This window comes from Drosophila bipectinata, chromosome 3R, assembly GCF_030179905.1.
Source record: "Drosophila bipectinata strain 14024-0381.07 chromosome 3R, DbipHiC1v2, whole genome shotgun sequence".
Taxonomy (NCBI): Eukaryota; Metazoa; Arthropoda; class Insecta; order Diptera; family Drosophilidae; genus Drosophila; species Drosophila bipectinata.
Window position 1 is genome coordinate 25,791,278 of NC_091739.1, and position 13,281 is coordinate 25,804,558.

The 13,281-nt window shown below is 38.9% G+C and overlaps 1 protein-coding gene and 1 long non-coding RNA gene across 2 annotated transcripts in view; one reads left to right on the forward strand and one right to left on the reverse strand.

Moving 5' to 3' along the window:
* Nucleotides 1–13,160, reverse strand: part of heca (hdc homolog, cell cycle regulator) — a 74,598-nt gene extending 61,438 nt beyond the window's left edge. The window contains 1 exon segment of the mRNA XM_017236262.3: nt 11,130–13,160. Coding sequence (XP_017091751.2) covers nt 11,130–12,388 — 1,259 coding nt within the window. The 5' untranslated portion in view covers nt 12,389–13,160.
* LOC138926661 (uncharacterized) lies at nt 288–6,372 on the forward strand. The gene is made up of 3 exons (XR_011443273.1): nt 288–528; nt 5,698–5,813; nt 6,279–6,372. It is a non-coding gene; the product is annotated as an uncharacterized lncRNA (long non-coding RNA).
* Nucleotides 13,161–13,281: the final 121 nt, after the last annotated feature.

The window sequence follows — 13,281 nt, forward strand, 5'->3', positions numbered from 1 at the left end:
TAAACCACTGAGCTACGCACATCAATTTTTTTATTTGCTTCGAGTAGTAACTCGTTTGAAACGCGTTTTTTTTTCAATGGCCATTTTTGCGCGTCGAAGTCGATCCACTCGGGCGTATGAGTAATATTTCTCTGCGGCTAGCAAGTTAATTAAATGCAATAAGTAAGGGGGAGGAAAGGGTGACATATAAGAACTTTAACAGAAAAGAAATGAATCATCCATCAGATGGCATAACTTGGGAGTACAGAGCCATCTTTGTAGGGGACTACCGGAAATTGAAAGTACTACTATTATATAAAAACTAATCCTCTTAGCTTTTTCACAAAATCATAAACTTGATAATTTATAAGCTAAAAAGCCAACAAATTTTAGCATAATAATAAACTTGTTGAATTCTATAAATTAAAAAAAAAAACAGCCACAATAAAAGCAAAGCAAACAATCTCATAAAATTCAAAATTAAAGACCTAAATTGAAATTAAAATTGCAATCTCATTCGAGGAATTTTTAGATCCGAAAGCAAGTTGTGTATGTATATTATTTTATACACTTTTTTATCTCATTCTTTTTATATTGACATTTTTGTTGATATTTTTTTTTTTCATTTATTTACGAATTTGGCAACTGCAAGTCAAATTTAATTTGACAGGCAGCGTAATGAACAAAAAAATACAGAAAAATGGCATCTGGCAGCAAAGTGGCCAAAACAAAGCTTTTTATGGCCATAAAGCCGAATTTGAGCTTTGACTCGTTTTTTTTGCAAATATTCGAATTTGGTTTTGGTTTTTCCTACAAATGATTTTCCATTGGAAAATATGCAAATAAGCCAAGAGGATGAGAGAATGGATGACAATACCAAATTAATGACAACAATAAACAATTTATTAAATAATTGAAATTGAATTAAAATTGGCAAATTGATTTGTGGATGAATTTTCCAGAGAATACTACTACTACTATAAACTAATACAAATAATAGTAGTAGTGGGAGTAGGAAAAGTAGTAGGAAAACACACCGCAAAGGACAACAAAACAAAAGAGTTGCCCGGAAAATTGAAAAATAAAAGTTACGTAGTTTTAGCCAGACAGTCGAGAGGGCTAAGAGGTAGGGCCACGGTTGTTGGCCATAAAGTTGAATGAATGAAATGTCTGGCTGCCATTCGGGGTCTCTCCTGGAACGACGACAGTTGATCGGGTAATTAGCGTGTCTGACCTTCTGCCTCGCCCCCAGCCAGCACCTCGGGGACCACTTGAAAGCGAGCTCTCCGGGAAAGTGTCTGCCAAGATGGCGCCAGGATAATTCCCAACGAGTAGCGAGAAATGGAAATTGATTGCCGGCATTTAAATATTTTATTGAAAGTCGCGTGGGGGGGGACTAGACTTAAGATTTAAGAATCTGACTTGAATTTCTGACCAAAGAGCCACGTCAAAGTCATGAAGAGAAGCCCACGGTGCAAAGAAGCCTTAGAAAGGATTACAAAAATAAAAAATAAACTTCAGCTTGAGACAGCTTTAAGCCAAGTGCACTTTTTGTACTTTATTCTTGGTATTCCCTTTTCTCTACCACACTTAACCTCTAAAAGAGGGGCACCACCTCGGCCTGCCTCTGTTCAATATATACAAAATAAACTTGAAAAATGTATTCAATTAAGAAAGTTTTCACTTGCAACACGGTGGCACCATCTCCTCCTTATGCTGGCTTACACTGTTTTCTGTTCTTTTCGCGGGCTTTGGTGGCCTGGCAGTTGTACGAGTTCTCCAAGACAGGAGGCCAGGCCAGGAACCGCATTGTGGTTGGCTCTGTCTGAGCTTCAGAATGCCACCAGTTCCCCTCTGAACCCGGGGGGGACCCGGGCTTTGTCTGTACGCCTGCTTAGCATGTAAAATAATGTGCACGAAATTATGAATGCAGCTAATTAGCAGGCAACAGACGACGAGGACGACTGGAAAGACTCCTGGCTAGAGTCCTGCATCCTTTTGGCGTATACCCTTTTGTTTGGCCCTCTTGCAGGCGCCGGCTCTCTGCTGCATATTCATTATGTCATTGAACCGTTAAACTACACTTAAACGCTCGCCAGTGCTTGTTTTTTTCAGAATTTTCTTTATGGCGCCACGGGGAACATTTAACTTAAAGCGTCGACAAATAATTCAGAGAGTCTTAACTCTGAAATCTCCCCCCTGGTTTTCACACTTAATCAGACCACTTTTCCACCTGGCCATAAAGCCAAAGTTCTGTACTTGCCACTTGCTGCGATTTATAGCCGCACTTTACTCACCTGGAATGAGAATAAGAGAAAATATATATTGGCGGATTAGTCGAGAATTGATGGAAATCGTTTGGTGAAGAAAGCTTAAGAATATAAATATAAGAGTATAAATAGTTGATATAATTTGTATATAAGCTTCTGACCCTTTTGGCCTTGTTAAAGCCACTCTAGACCTTGACAAAAAAAATATTAAAGTCACTTCAGGCAGATGCTACCTTAAGATTAAGGTCCCACGACAGAAACTTCCAACTTTTCAGGCGGCTTTTGTTGTTGCCTGAATTTACGTTTAAATATTGCTCTTTTTTGGCCCTGGTTTCTTATTTTTTCACAATTTTATCGCGTGCATAAACAAGATGTGGGCCAGAAACGAGAAAAAAAAACTGCAAACTGTATTTCAGGTTTACAACCAAAGTCATGCAACACGGTCATGTGCCGAGGGTGCCCCTCTCCTGCCACTATGATATTCGTTCGAAGGACATTATTGCCCGAATGGTCCGAAAAGGGTAAGCAATTTTTAGGTTTTATTTATTTTACAGAAAAAACCAAAGAAAGTTAATAAAATAAACAGAAAAGGTTGAAGATTTTAATACTCTTTCTCTCTAAAATAAAAAAGAAGCGAATCCCTCGCGAGAACCATAAATATTTATTTATATTCCGTGCCGAGTGTCACTTTCTTTCAGGACATTTTCAATTTATGCATTTTTATTGATTTAAATCTCAGGCAAATGCACTTTTTTTATTGCACTTACATTTTTAATAAAAAACGAAACGAAAGTAAAGTTGATCGCGCCAATGGCCATATCAACGATAAAGCCCCCATCGATCCGAAGCCCCACTCCGCTCAATAAATGTTGCATTTTTATTATCATTTTTTTTTTAAGTCGGAGGGGTGGGGGGGTAGGTAGGGAAAAGGAGTTGCACTCGAAAGTGAAAGTTAACTTTTTAAGGCAAAAAAAAAACAAAAAAATTACTTTGGGGGGCAACACACATGTGGCGAGTCTTTCTTTCCTCCACGACTCTCTGTCTTTTCTTTCTGCCTCTTTCCTCTTCAAGACCAATTTTTGTTGATTAGTTTTTTTATTTATTTTTTTTTAAGCTTTAATTGAATCAACGACAACATTTTGTTCGTTTAAGGTTGAAAACACTGTAGTAGTAGCTACATAGCCCTGTTGCTTTTAAAAACATTTAATTTTAATTGCCGCTGGCGCCGCCGCCTGCCCCAAGTTCAATAAACCTGGCGATGATGACGATGATGTTGCTACTGTTTGTAGCATGCTGCAATAGATACGTTGCAATTTTCGCATGTGCAACGAGCCTTTCAGCAATTGCCGCCACACACAATGAAATGAAGCTATTTCAGCCGAGCTCAGTTCGATCCACTCGCGATCATCGGATATCAGAGCCAGGGATCGTTGCCCCAAAAGACGTTGTAAGTCTTTTGTGTGTGTGTGTTGCATGTTGCACATTCGAGTGTGTGTCTGTGTTGTTATTGTTAATTACAAATATCGGTGATTGGGTTGAAAGACAGAAAGTATGGCGTGAGAAAGTTTGCCAGCTAGTGGGAGTTTGATTAGTCGTGGGGGAAGGAATCAAAGGGGAATCAGCGGAGATTCTTGAGAGATTCTTGAGGGAATCATGTTGGAATTAAAAAATTAAGACATCCGTTCTATAAAACCCTTAAGGATCTGTTTGGGGCCACAGGAAATGCATTCCCTTCTGATTATCCTGCAATTAAGCTTAATTCCTTTCCACACTCTCTCCCAAAAAACCGTGATGCGATTAAGAAATTTTCAGTTCTTCCCTTTTATTTTCATTTTCTCCCCAACTTTTGTGTTTTTGTAGCATTCTGCTAATGATCTGTCACGCCCCGGAGCGAAAGCATAAAAATGCAGAAACTCACAAAATTGGGGATATCCAAGAAACGGATGGAAGCTCTCAAGAGAGAGAAAACCTACAAAAATGCATTTATTTATTTGCGGCGGTTTCGATCGTAAAAATAATTTGCTTTTATTGCCCAAAACGGGGCAAATGGATGTTGCCGCAGTTGCATGCACCCAAAAATGGCAAAAGGCAAACTTAATGCGTTTTATGTCCTCGTCATGCTGTTGTCGATTTGGTTGCTTGGGATGTTATTTTTTGAGCTTTTTTTTTTGTGCCACATGTTGAAAGGCTGAATCGCCTCAAGCTTGAACTTTATGCCGCCCCGCCACTTATTCAATTAAACAAAACGCAATGGTTGTTAACACACAGCATATTGTCCTTGTCCTGTCCTGCCCTATCCTGTCCTGTCCTGGAGTCATGGAGCGTCAAATTGTTATGGCCAAAAGATGGAAAAGATACAGATACAAATGGAAACGGTTATCGCACAACAAGCGCAATCAGTCGTGTCCAAAAACGAGTGGGGCGGGGTAAGTACTTGGCTGAGTGCAACTAAATAGATATTATATAAACATAAAGAATATGTTTGCTTTTTATAGAAAAAAATTCTCAAGCTCACAACTCTAAAATATCCTGCAAGACCTCTTTATCTAAAACCAAATCACAAAATGAATATACTCTTCGTACAGGGTATCCAATGGTTGGAAAGAGAACTAAACAAGCTAATAATCATAAAACCAAATGACTTTGAACGACGTCGAAACGTTCTCGCCGCTTGTTGTCCTTTGACAGGATGCATGAAGAAGCAGAGAAAGCTGAGAAAAGAAGCTCAAAAGGAAACTGCACAAGAGGAAGATGTACGAAGCGTGAAAAAAATGGAAGTAGTAGTAGTAGGAGAATCATCATTATCGTCAGTGAAATGGCGGCAGAGTGACGATTAAAATTTAAGCTTCATTTGCTGCTCTCTTGTGCGACTCCATAAGGAGACTGTGATTGAGTAGGTGTCAAAAATTGAAAGGGAGGAGTGGGGGAGGGAAGCTTTCTACATGCAACATAAAACTTCCAGACTGTCCCAACCCTAACCCTCACTTTTCAATGAAAATTGCAACTAATAAACAAATAAACATTGAAAACAGAGTTGCTGCAACAGAAATTGCAAGCGACACAAATGCAACACACATACACACATACATATGGCAGACAGTTCAGAGGGCATGCCCACAAAAAGCTGAATGCATTCGCAATCAGATTGAGTGGGAAAATCGGGACAGGGGGGGAGAAAGTAGGGGAGACAGGGTCAGGGACAGGCAGCAGACAGACGCCGAATGTGGAATCGTTTTAATGGATATCAAATAGCGAACAAAACAAACAAAAACACACATACACACAGGCAGAGGTCTGATGCATTCAAATGCATAAATACACAGAGAGAAAAGTTAAAAAAAACTTATAATTTAATATGAAAGAAAATCGTCAAAAACATAGTTTAACTATCAACTATTCCAATATTAAATCAAACTTTAAATAATACCTCCCCCCTTTTATTTTTCAGTTCATTTCCCCACAAAAGGATCTCTCCTCCATTCAGAGTTCCAATCAGAATTCCAGCTGAGCTCCCCCCAAAGCTCCAGGATAAGCGAGAGAGGGAGAAGGACGTACGAGCAGGAGGTGAAACAACAGCAACACAACAGTTTTGTTTCATTTGCACAAACATTTCATGTTTTGTCCTGATGTTCTGTTTTACTTTTCGCTTTTCAACTTGTTCATCCACGCCTTCACGCCCCCCACTCCCAATTCTCTTCCTGCCAATTCGCTCTTTCATTTCGCCAGGCTCGTTTTTACTGTTTCCTTTTTTTTTATTTCCTCTTTTTTTTTGCACGTTGCATTTTATTTTTGTGTCTGGCAGCTGCTCGACAACAACAACAATATTGATTGCAATTTCAGCCTGCAGTATGGGGGAGGGGGAGTTGGGGGCTTCTCATTCTCATTTGGCTGAATGGCTCGACACAAAAGCCTAAAAGCACACAAACACACTCACACACTCATGAGAGAGGCAGACAGATAAACAGACACACACACACAGTGCACACACTCTCTCACACTCATACTAAAGCTTGGCTTTTGAACCGACAGACGACATCATGCTGGCTGAAGGAGGAAGCAGTGCGCGCAAGCAGTGGAAAGGGATAGGATGCAGTTTGAAAAATAGTATCTCAAAGATACTTTTCAAAAGAAAGTGGTTTTTGATGATGAAAAAATAAAAAAAAATAAAAATAATAGATTTTTAAATAAAATACAAATAGATATAAAATAAATTGATAATTCTTCAAAAACATTTTAATTATTTTTCTCTCTGTATTTCAACTTCTGCTGATAAGAGGAAGAGGGAGAGACTAAAACTGCTGAGCCCACGAAGCCTTTAAAGTTGGCAAAAAGCCTGCGGATGGAGCTCGGCTACTATATGTATCTACGTATGTGTGTGTGGAGTCGGATGTGGGTGGTAACTGCAGTAGGAGGTGCCTGAGGAAGTGGAGATGGAGTTGCAGGAGTTACCCTGGCATTGTCTGTTGGCAATGAAAATACGACAATAATGACGCCGAGGAAAGAGACATGCGCCGTTCGATATAGAGCCCAGTATAAAGCAATCCATCAGATACAGTGGTTAAAAAAAAAGATACACGAATTTTTAGAGAGATTTAAACAACAAATACCTAAACATATAAAGTCAATAGTTAAAAAAAATTAAAATAAAAAAAATCATAGGGTTATAATCCGAAATAGTTTAGAAAACTGCACCACTGTGCGTGTCATTTTGGCCAAGATTTCATTAATAGCTCTTGTGGTTATGAGGGAGATACGGATTTGAGTTGAAATCGAGTAAGCATCATGCACAGCATGATTTGATATTCAACAAAAGGTAAAGTCCCCCCCTTTTTTCCTTTAATTTGCAAATGGTTTTGCAGATTTGGTTGCGGTTTCCAGTCTACAGTGGTAACCCCATAGTGAGGGAAAACCTATAAAGCGTATCCATGACAAAGCTACCGAAAAGAACAAAAAAGTGTTGGAGAAGTGGCGCTTTTAATGTTTCCTCAATTTGGACCGAGAGTGGCCCGAAAAAAAGGTTGTTAATTGCTGTTTTTCAAGCCCCCTCCAAGGTTTATAGCCCCTATATGAAATACACTGAGAAATATGCAACTAGAAAGGGTTTAAAAAATAGTATTTCCAAGTAAAACTTTAGTTTTTAGTGAGAATTTCCAAGAATATTTTGAAGATTTAATAACATCCTTTAAAAACTAAAAGTAACTTTAAGATATGACCATTTTTCTTAGTGAAAAATCCATAATATATGCATATAGCCATCCAGATCCAAGTCGCACCATTTCATTTCATGCTCCGCTGCCCCTTCAACATTTGTCTTTTGTTTTTATTTTTATTTTCATTTTGTTTGTTTTTCCAGCCGAGCGAAAAGTGAAACCTAACCTCAGAACGGGTATTTGAAATAGTTATAAGCTTAAATAGCTTAAAACTTATACTGATCTCCGTATCTCCATACAGAACCTATACCAATATCCCAGTACGCATAAACAACTGGCTATATGCTATAACGTCAACATCGTCATGGATGTAATGGGTTCCGCGTTAATAAAAATTTTACAGTGCAGAAATTTATGCTTCAAGTCTAGACGACAGTTTTTGGAACGTGCTCAATTAGCGCAAAAATCTGCGGGGTGGCATTCTGGCGGGGTATTCATACACCATATTATATATGGAATGAGCTAAACAAGTAAACAAAACCACAAAACGAAAACAACATTTAAATGAAATTTTGCTATGCCTCACGACTGTAATTTACTCATATTTGTTAGAGAAGCTCTCCCCAGGCGCTGAGATAAACTATGCACCGATATGGATATCTTCACCTCCCATTCTAACCTGGCCTGTCACTGTTTCTAGCTATTCCCTGCTTTTCAGTCGTGCGAAAGTTGTTAATTTTTGTTTTTGTTTTTTTTCACACCATATAATCGCATTTTCTGAGGGGGTTGGGGGGTTATGCCATAAGTGTCTGTGTGTCTAGCGATCTAAAAACAAAAAATTATGAAAATATTTTGAAATAGACTAGGGTTGTACCTCTAGATATGGTATAGGATTTGTTTCAATATAATACTATATTATGGTAAAGGGTTCGAACTTCTCTTGAAAATAAATTTTATTTTTCATATTTCACCATGTTAAAGCTTCTAACTACCCACCTAGGCTCCAAATTATATGAGATTCTTAAATTCCTCAAAGATATAATTTTATTTCTTGCAATATAGTACTATCATATTAATATATTCTAAAAAGTAGTTCCAATTTAGAGTACAAACTTTGGTCAAAAATCAGTTTTTTCATATTTTAATAATTCCTAAGTTCCTAACTACCCCTTAGTTACCCTAGTAATACGATAAATTCCTCGATAGTCACACCCTTTAGACCCCCGTTGGGTTCTCACTCTCGACTGTTTTGTTACTATAGTTTCTATAGCTTTTAGTTGCATTTCTCGAATCTATTCTCGGCGTGCCTTTCGCAATTTATTTGCAGTTGGGTCGCGCGCACAATATTTCCGAACGTTCGGGAAAGTATTGCGCCATAAGTGGGTGGGAAGGGGAGGCATTACACCCACGTGAGAGTTTCAGGCCTATCTCGGATTAGAAAATGATGTGCAGGAGAGACGGCCAAACAGGAAGAGCTTTCTGCACAAAAAAGTTTCTTTGGAAAAGTCATGAAAAACAAAACAAACTTCCGCCTCAAGCCACCCACCGAAAATGAATACATAAAATGTGTCTTAACCTTGACATTGGGCGCCAAAACAGGAAAAAAAAAAGAAAATACAAATATGCCGGCAGACAAAACAAGTTAAAAAGAGGGAGGTGAAAAAAACCCAAGAGAGAGGGAGAGGGAGAGAGAGAGCAAGAACATTCATTCATTAAACAGAGAGTGAAAATTTAAAGGGAAAATACATACAAGAATACAAGAAATTGTTTCCAGTTTAAATCAGCAAAGTTTGTTTATCGTACAATAACAATAAAAAGTACTAAGCAAAAATTAAATAAAATAAAAATGGGCCGCGTGTGGCGCTAAAAATAAACATCAATACAAACAAAAAAAAAAAAAAAAAAAGAACCGAAAAGAAACCGAAAGGCGATAAACAATTTTATGGAAGTTTATTTTTGAATTAAACACAAATCATCACAAAAATGCTGATAAGCGGGGAAGAAGAATGCAAGCCCAAAATGGGGAGAATTGCAGGCGAAGAGAGTCTACATGGGGGACTAGGCGATCAAAAGAGAACAACAAAAATAACGCAAATATCGTGGCCTTGAAAGGTGGGCAAAAACACAAATAAAAGCCCGAGAGATACCAGAGAGAGAGAGAAGAAAAAAAAAAAAGACCAGAAGAATGAATGGAATTATGCCATAGAAGGCAAAACAAAGTAGAGCGAGATGGAGAGAGGGGGTTGGGATTCTCAAACCTGAAGATCGTTTCCAAAACAACACAAAAAAAAACGATCTAATTCTTTTTCCTGTTTTCTACATCTCCACTCTTTCTGGTTTTCATTCTGTTTTTATTTTTTTTTTTATCGCTACGAAATAAATAATATTTTTTTTAGCGCCGCTTGGAAACGGAAATATTAAAATTGGACATAAAATAAATAAATGGCAGCCAGAAAACCAAACAAACACATGTGTGTGTACGAATTCCATATGGCAGCAAATAAATTTCAATAATTTCCATTTCTTATGATTTATGCAGGCTGTTTCTTTTTTTTTTTGAAGAAAAGCAAGAGGAGAGCCAGAGTAGTAATCTTCAGAAGAGACAAGCCTTGACCCAAAGCAAAAGCAACAAAAACAAAATAAAAAGCACAAGAACAAGCATCGATAAAAGTGAAACTCGCTAAACGAAAAAGGAAATAACAACACACATCAACACAAAAAAAATATAAAAGCTAAAGATCCAAAAAGAGAGCCAGAGAGAGAGAGAGGGGGACCTGATGAGACAGCTTGTCTCCATTAAGGAAACTTCCTCAACTGCACTTTATTTTGGAAATGTTTTTCAAAATAAACAATATTATTTATTTAATATTTATTCCACAAGACGACTTTTGTGTGGATTTTGCAGCTGTTCAGCCAGCGAATTAGTCAAAGGAATCATCAAGGTTATATAAGCGATGGAGCCGGCAAACAAAAGCTACAATTGTTGATAGCACTAGGCAACATAGAAAGGAATTTTTAGATAATAATTATGGATATATCTATAAGAAGTTGTTTGTAATAAAATATGAAACCATACTTATTATAATCAATCTAAAAAATCTTAAAAAAAAAAGAAACCTATTTAGAAAAAATCATGAAATATAACACTATTTTTGGGAAAAAACTGATATTTCTGATATTTTATTAAGTTTCAACTTTAAACTTTAAACTTTAAAGTTATTAATTTCTGATTTCAATTTTCAAAAATATTCAAAATTTAAATAAAACTACTCCAGAATTATCTCTTAAATTATCATAAGAAATAGAGTCTAAAAATTCAGAATAATCGTTGGAGTAGATCTTCAGTTATAAAGAGATCGGACCTTAAAAACATGAGTTGCGGGAAAAAAGCTACACAGTTTAGAAACCCTTCCAAAAAAGTCCTCTAATAATTTTTTTTTAAACCTCACTCAAACTTAAAATCCCATTTCCTTGCCATTCCCCCCTTAAACTTTGTCTTTATTGTTGGTTAGTGTAATTGATAAAAGTTTCGTGAATAAATATTGGAATTGTTGATGTGCCCCGACCGACCACATGTTGGGGAATTTCGCATTCAAATCGACTTTTTTGTGTTTCAAATAAAGAAAACTTTTATTTTGTTTCAATTTTTGCTTAAGATTAAAATTAAAATTTGCTTAAAAAAGTGAGAGAATTTTGAATTAATTTTGTATGTAGAATTGTGTAGACTTACCGGACTCGCTCGGAATAGAGTTCGACCTCCTTGTTCTTCTGCTGCTGGACGAGTTGCTGCTGCTCGTAGCTGGCCAGTGGCTTAAAGTTGCTGACGTTGGCCATAGCGGGCAGAGTGGGTGGCAGCGGGGCGATCAGTAGGTTCTTGGAGAGTCCCAATCCATTCTGCATCAGATTGCCACCAAAGCCAGGACCCAGAGGCTGCATGAGCAGGGATTGTTGCTGCTGCTGCTGTTGTTGTTGCAACAGTTGCTGCACCGGCGATACTGAGATCTCACCGCTCGACTGGGAGGCCGATGGGGAAGTGGAGCCACTGCCGGCACCGCTGGAGGAGAGACTGCCGGCACGGGCACGAAGATCTAGGCCCAGGACATTGTTGGGATTGAGGATGTTGCTCAAGGTGGCCACCACGCTGGGCTGCAGGATCTCCACCGAGGAGCCATTCGTGGTGTTGCCAGTGTTGCTGTTGTTGTTATTGTTGTGAGGGAGTCCTGATCCTATAACACCCACATTGGGATTCGGCGTGAGTCCTCCGATTCCGTTGCCATAGGTATTACCGTTATTATTGCTCAGTGGAGTCTTCTGCGAGTTCTGGGATCCCTGGTTGTTGTTGGAATTGTTGTTGTTGTTGTTGCGGTTCCTCTTCTTCTTGGCCTTCTTTTTGTCGTCATCCTCGCTGATGTTGCCATTCATGCCCCTACTGCCGCCGTTCAGGTAGACCATGCCCCCATTTGTGGCGGGTGGTGGTGCCACCCACTCGAGGTCCTTGCGCAGCTGCCCGCGTCCGCACTTGCAACTGCAGGCCTTGTGCACCAGCTCGTACCCCTTCTTGGTCCACAGATGGAGGGCACGCTGCCGCTCCGACCAGGACCGGGCCCTGCCGCTGGCCTTCAGCGTCTGCAGGACACCCGCCTCCCACACCTCGAAGCACTCCCGATGCATATACTGCCCCGCAGTGCAGTTCTCGTTGTTGCACAGCACTCGCACACACTCCGCCAAGGACATCTCCGTCAGGTGGATCAGCGAGTCGATCTTCCGACAATCACCGCTGGGCAGGCAGCAACGTACCACACCTCCACCGCCACCCCCACCCGCACTGCCCTGCATGGGCGCCATTAGAACGGTGGAAAAGTACTGTTGTTGCTGTTGCAAGTGTTGTTGCAACTGTTGCTGCTGCTGCTGCTGGGAGGGGAGGTGCTGCTGCTGCTGTGTGGAGTTTCCGCTGCTGCTGCTGATATTATTGTTGCGACGAGGAGCCATAAATTGGATTTTTATTTCTGAAGTTTTGTATCTCAACTTTATGTATCTCAGGGGCAAGTTCAGATGCTATTTCGGATTAGCATTTTGGACACAGTTATAAAATATTTAATTATTCGTTTTTATGTGAAAATTATGGTTTATTTTAATCTTGATTCGATTTTTATAAAATGTTTAATATTTTCGAAAAGTTTATTTTTTTGTAAATTGTTTTTTTGTTTTTGTTGTAAATTGCTTTTCCTGTTATTGCTTTTTTTTAGTTTAAAAAATTGGTACACCTTAGTGGGTATCAAAAATACTTTTTAAAAAAATTCCCGTTTTTTGCAGTCTATTTTTTTTTAAATTTTTTTGTACCTGAGCTGAGTTTTTTTTTAATTATTGTAGATTTTTTTTTTATGTTAGAACTTTTAAGTATCAAAATTGTATTTTTTTCTATTGTTTATCTTTGCTCCTCCCTTGCTCTACTCCCCTCTACTTCGTCTTTCTACACACGCGGCGCCATGCTCGGCAATTCTTCACATTTTGCTTTTCTCTGCGTTGTTTTTGTCGCTCGTTTTTACCGTTATTCTTATTATTTTGCCGGCCGACGAATTCGAATTCTTTTTTCCAAAAAAGGATTAGGATACAAATTTTATTTTTGTTGATTTTCTTAAGGGAGAAAAAGTGATAGTTACTTTTACTTATTTCAACTGTTCTGATTAGGCTTTTTCACACAACAACGCCGCACGCAGTGGCACAACCGAACAGATCAAAAGCGGAATTCGAAATGAGACACACGAATGTGTGAGACACCTCCGGAGTCCGGACGCGAACCGCTGCTGCGAACGCTTTTCAGCGGTCCACCCCCCTCCCCCTCGACAGAGAGAGAGAGCATGAAAACACAACGTCGGGAACGT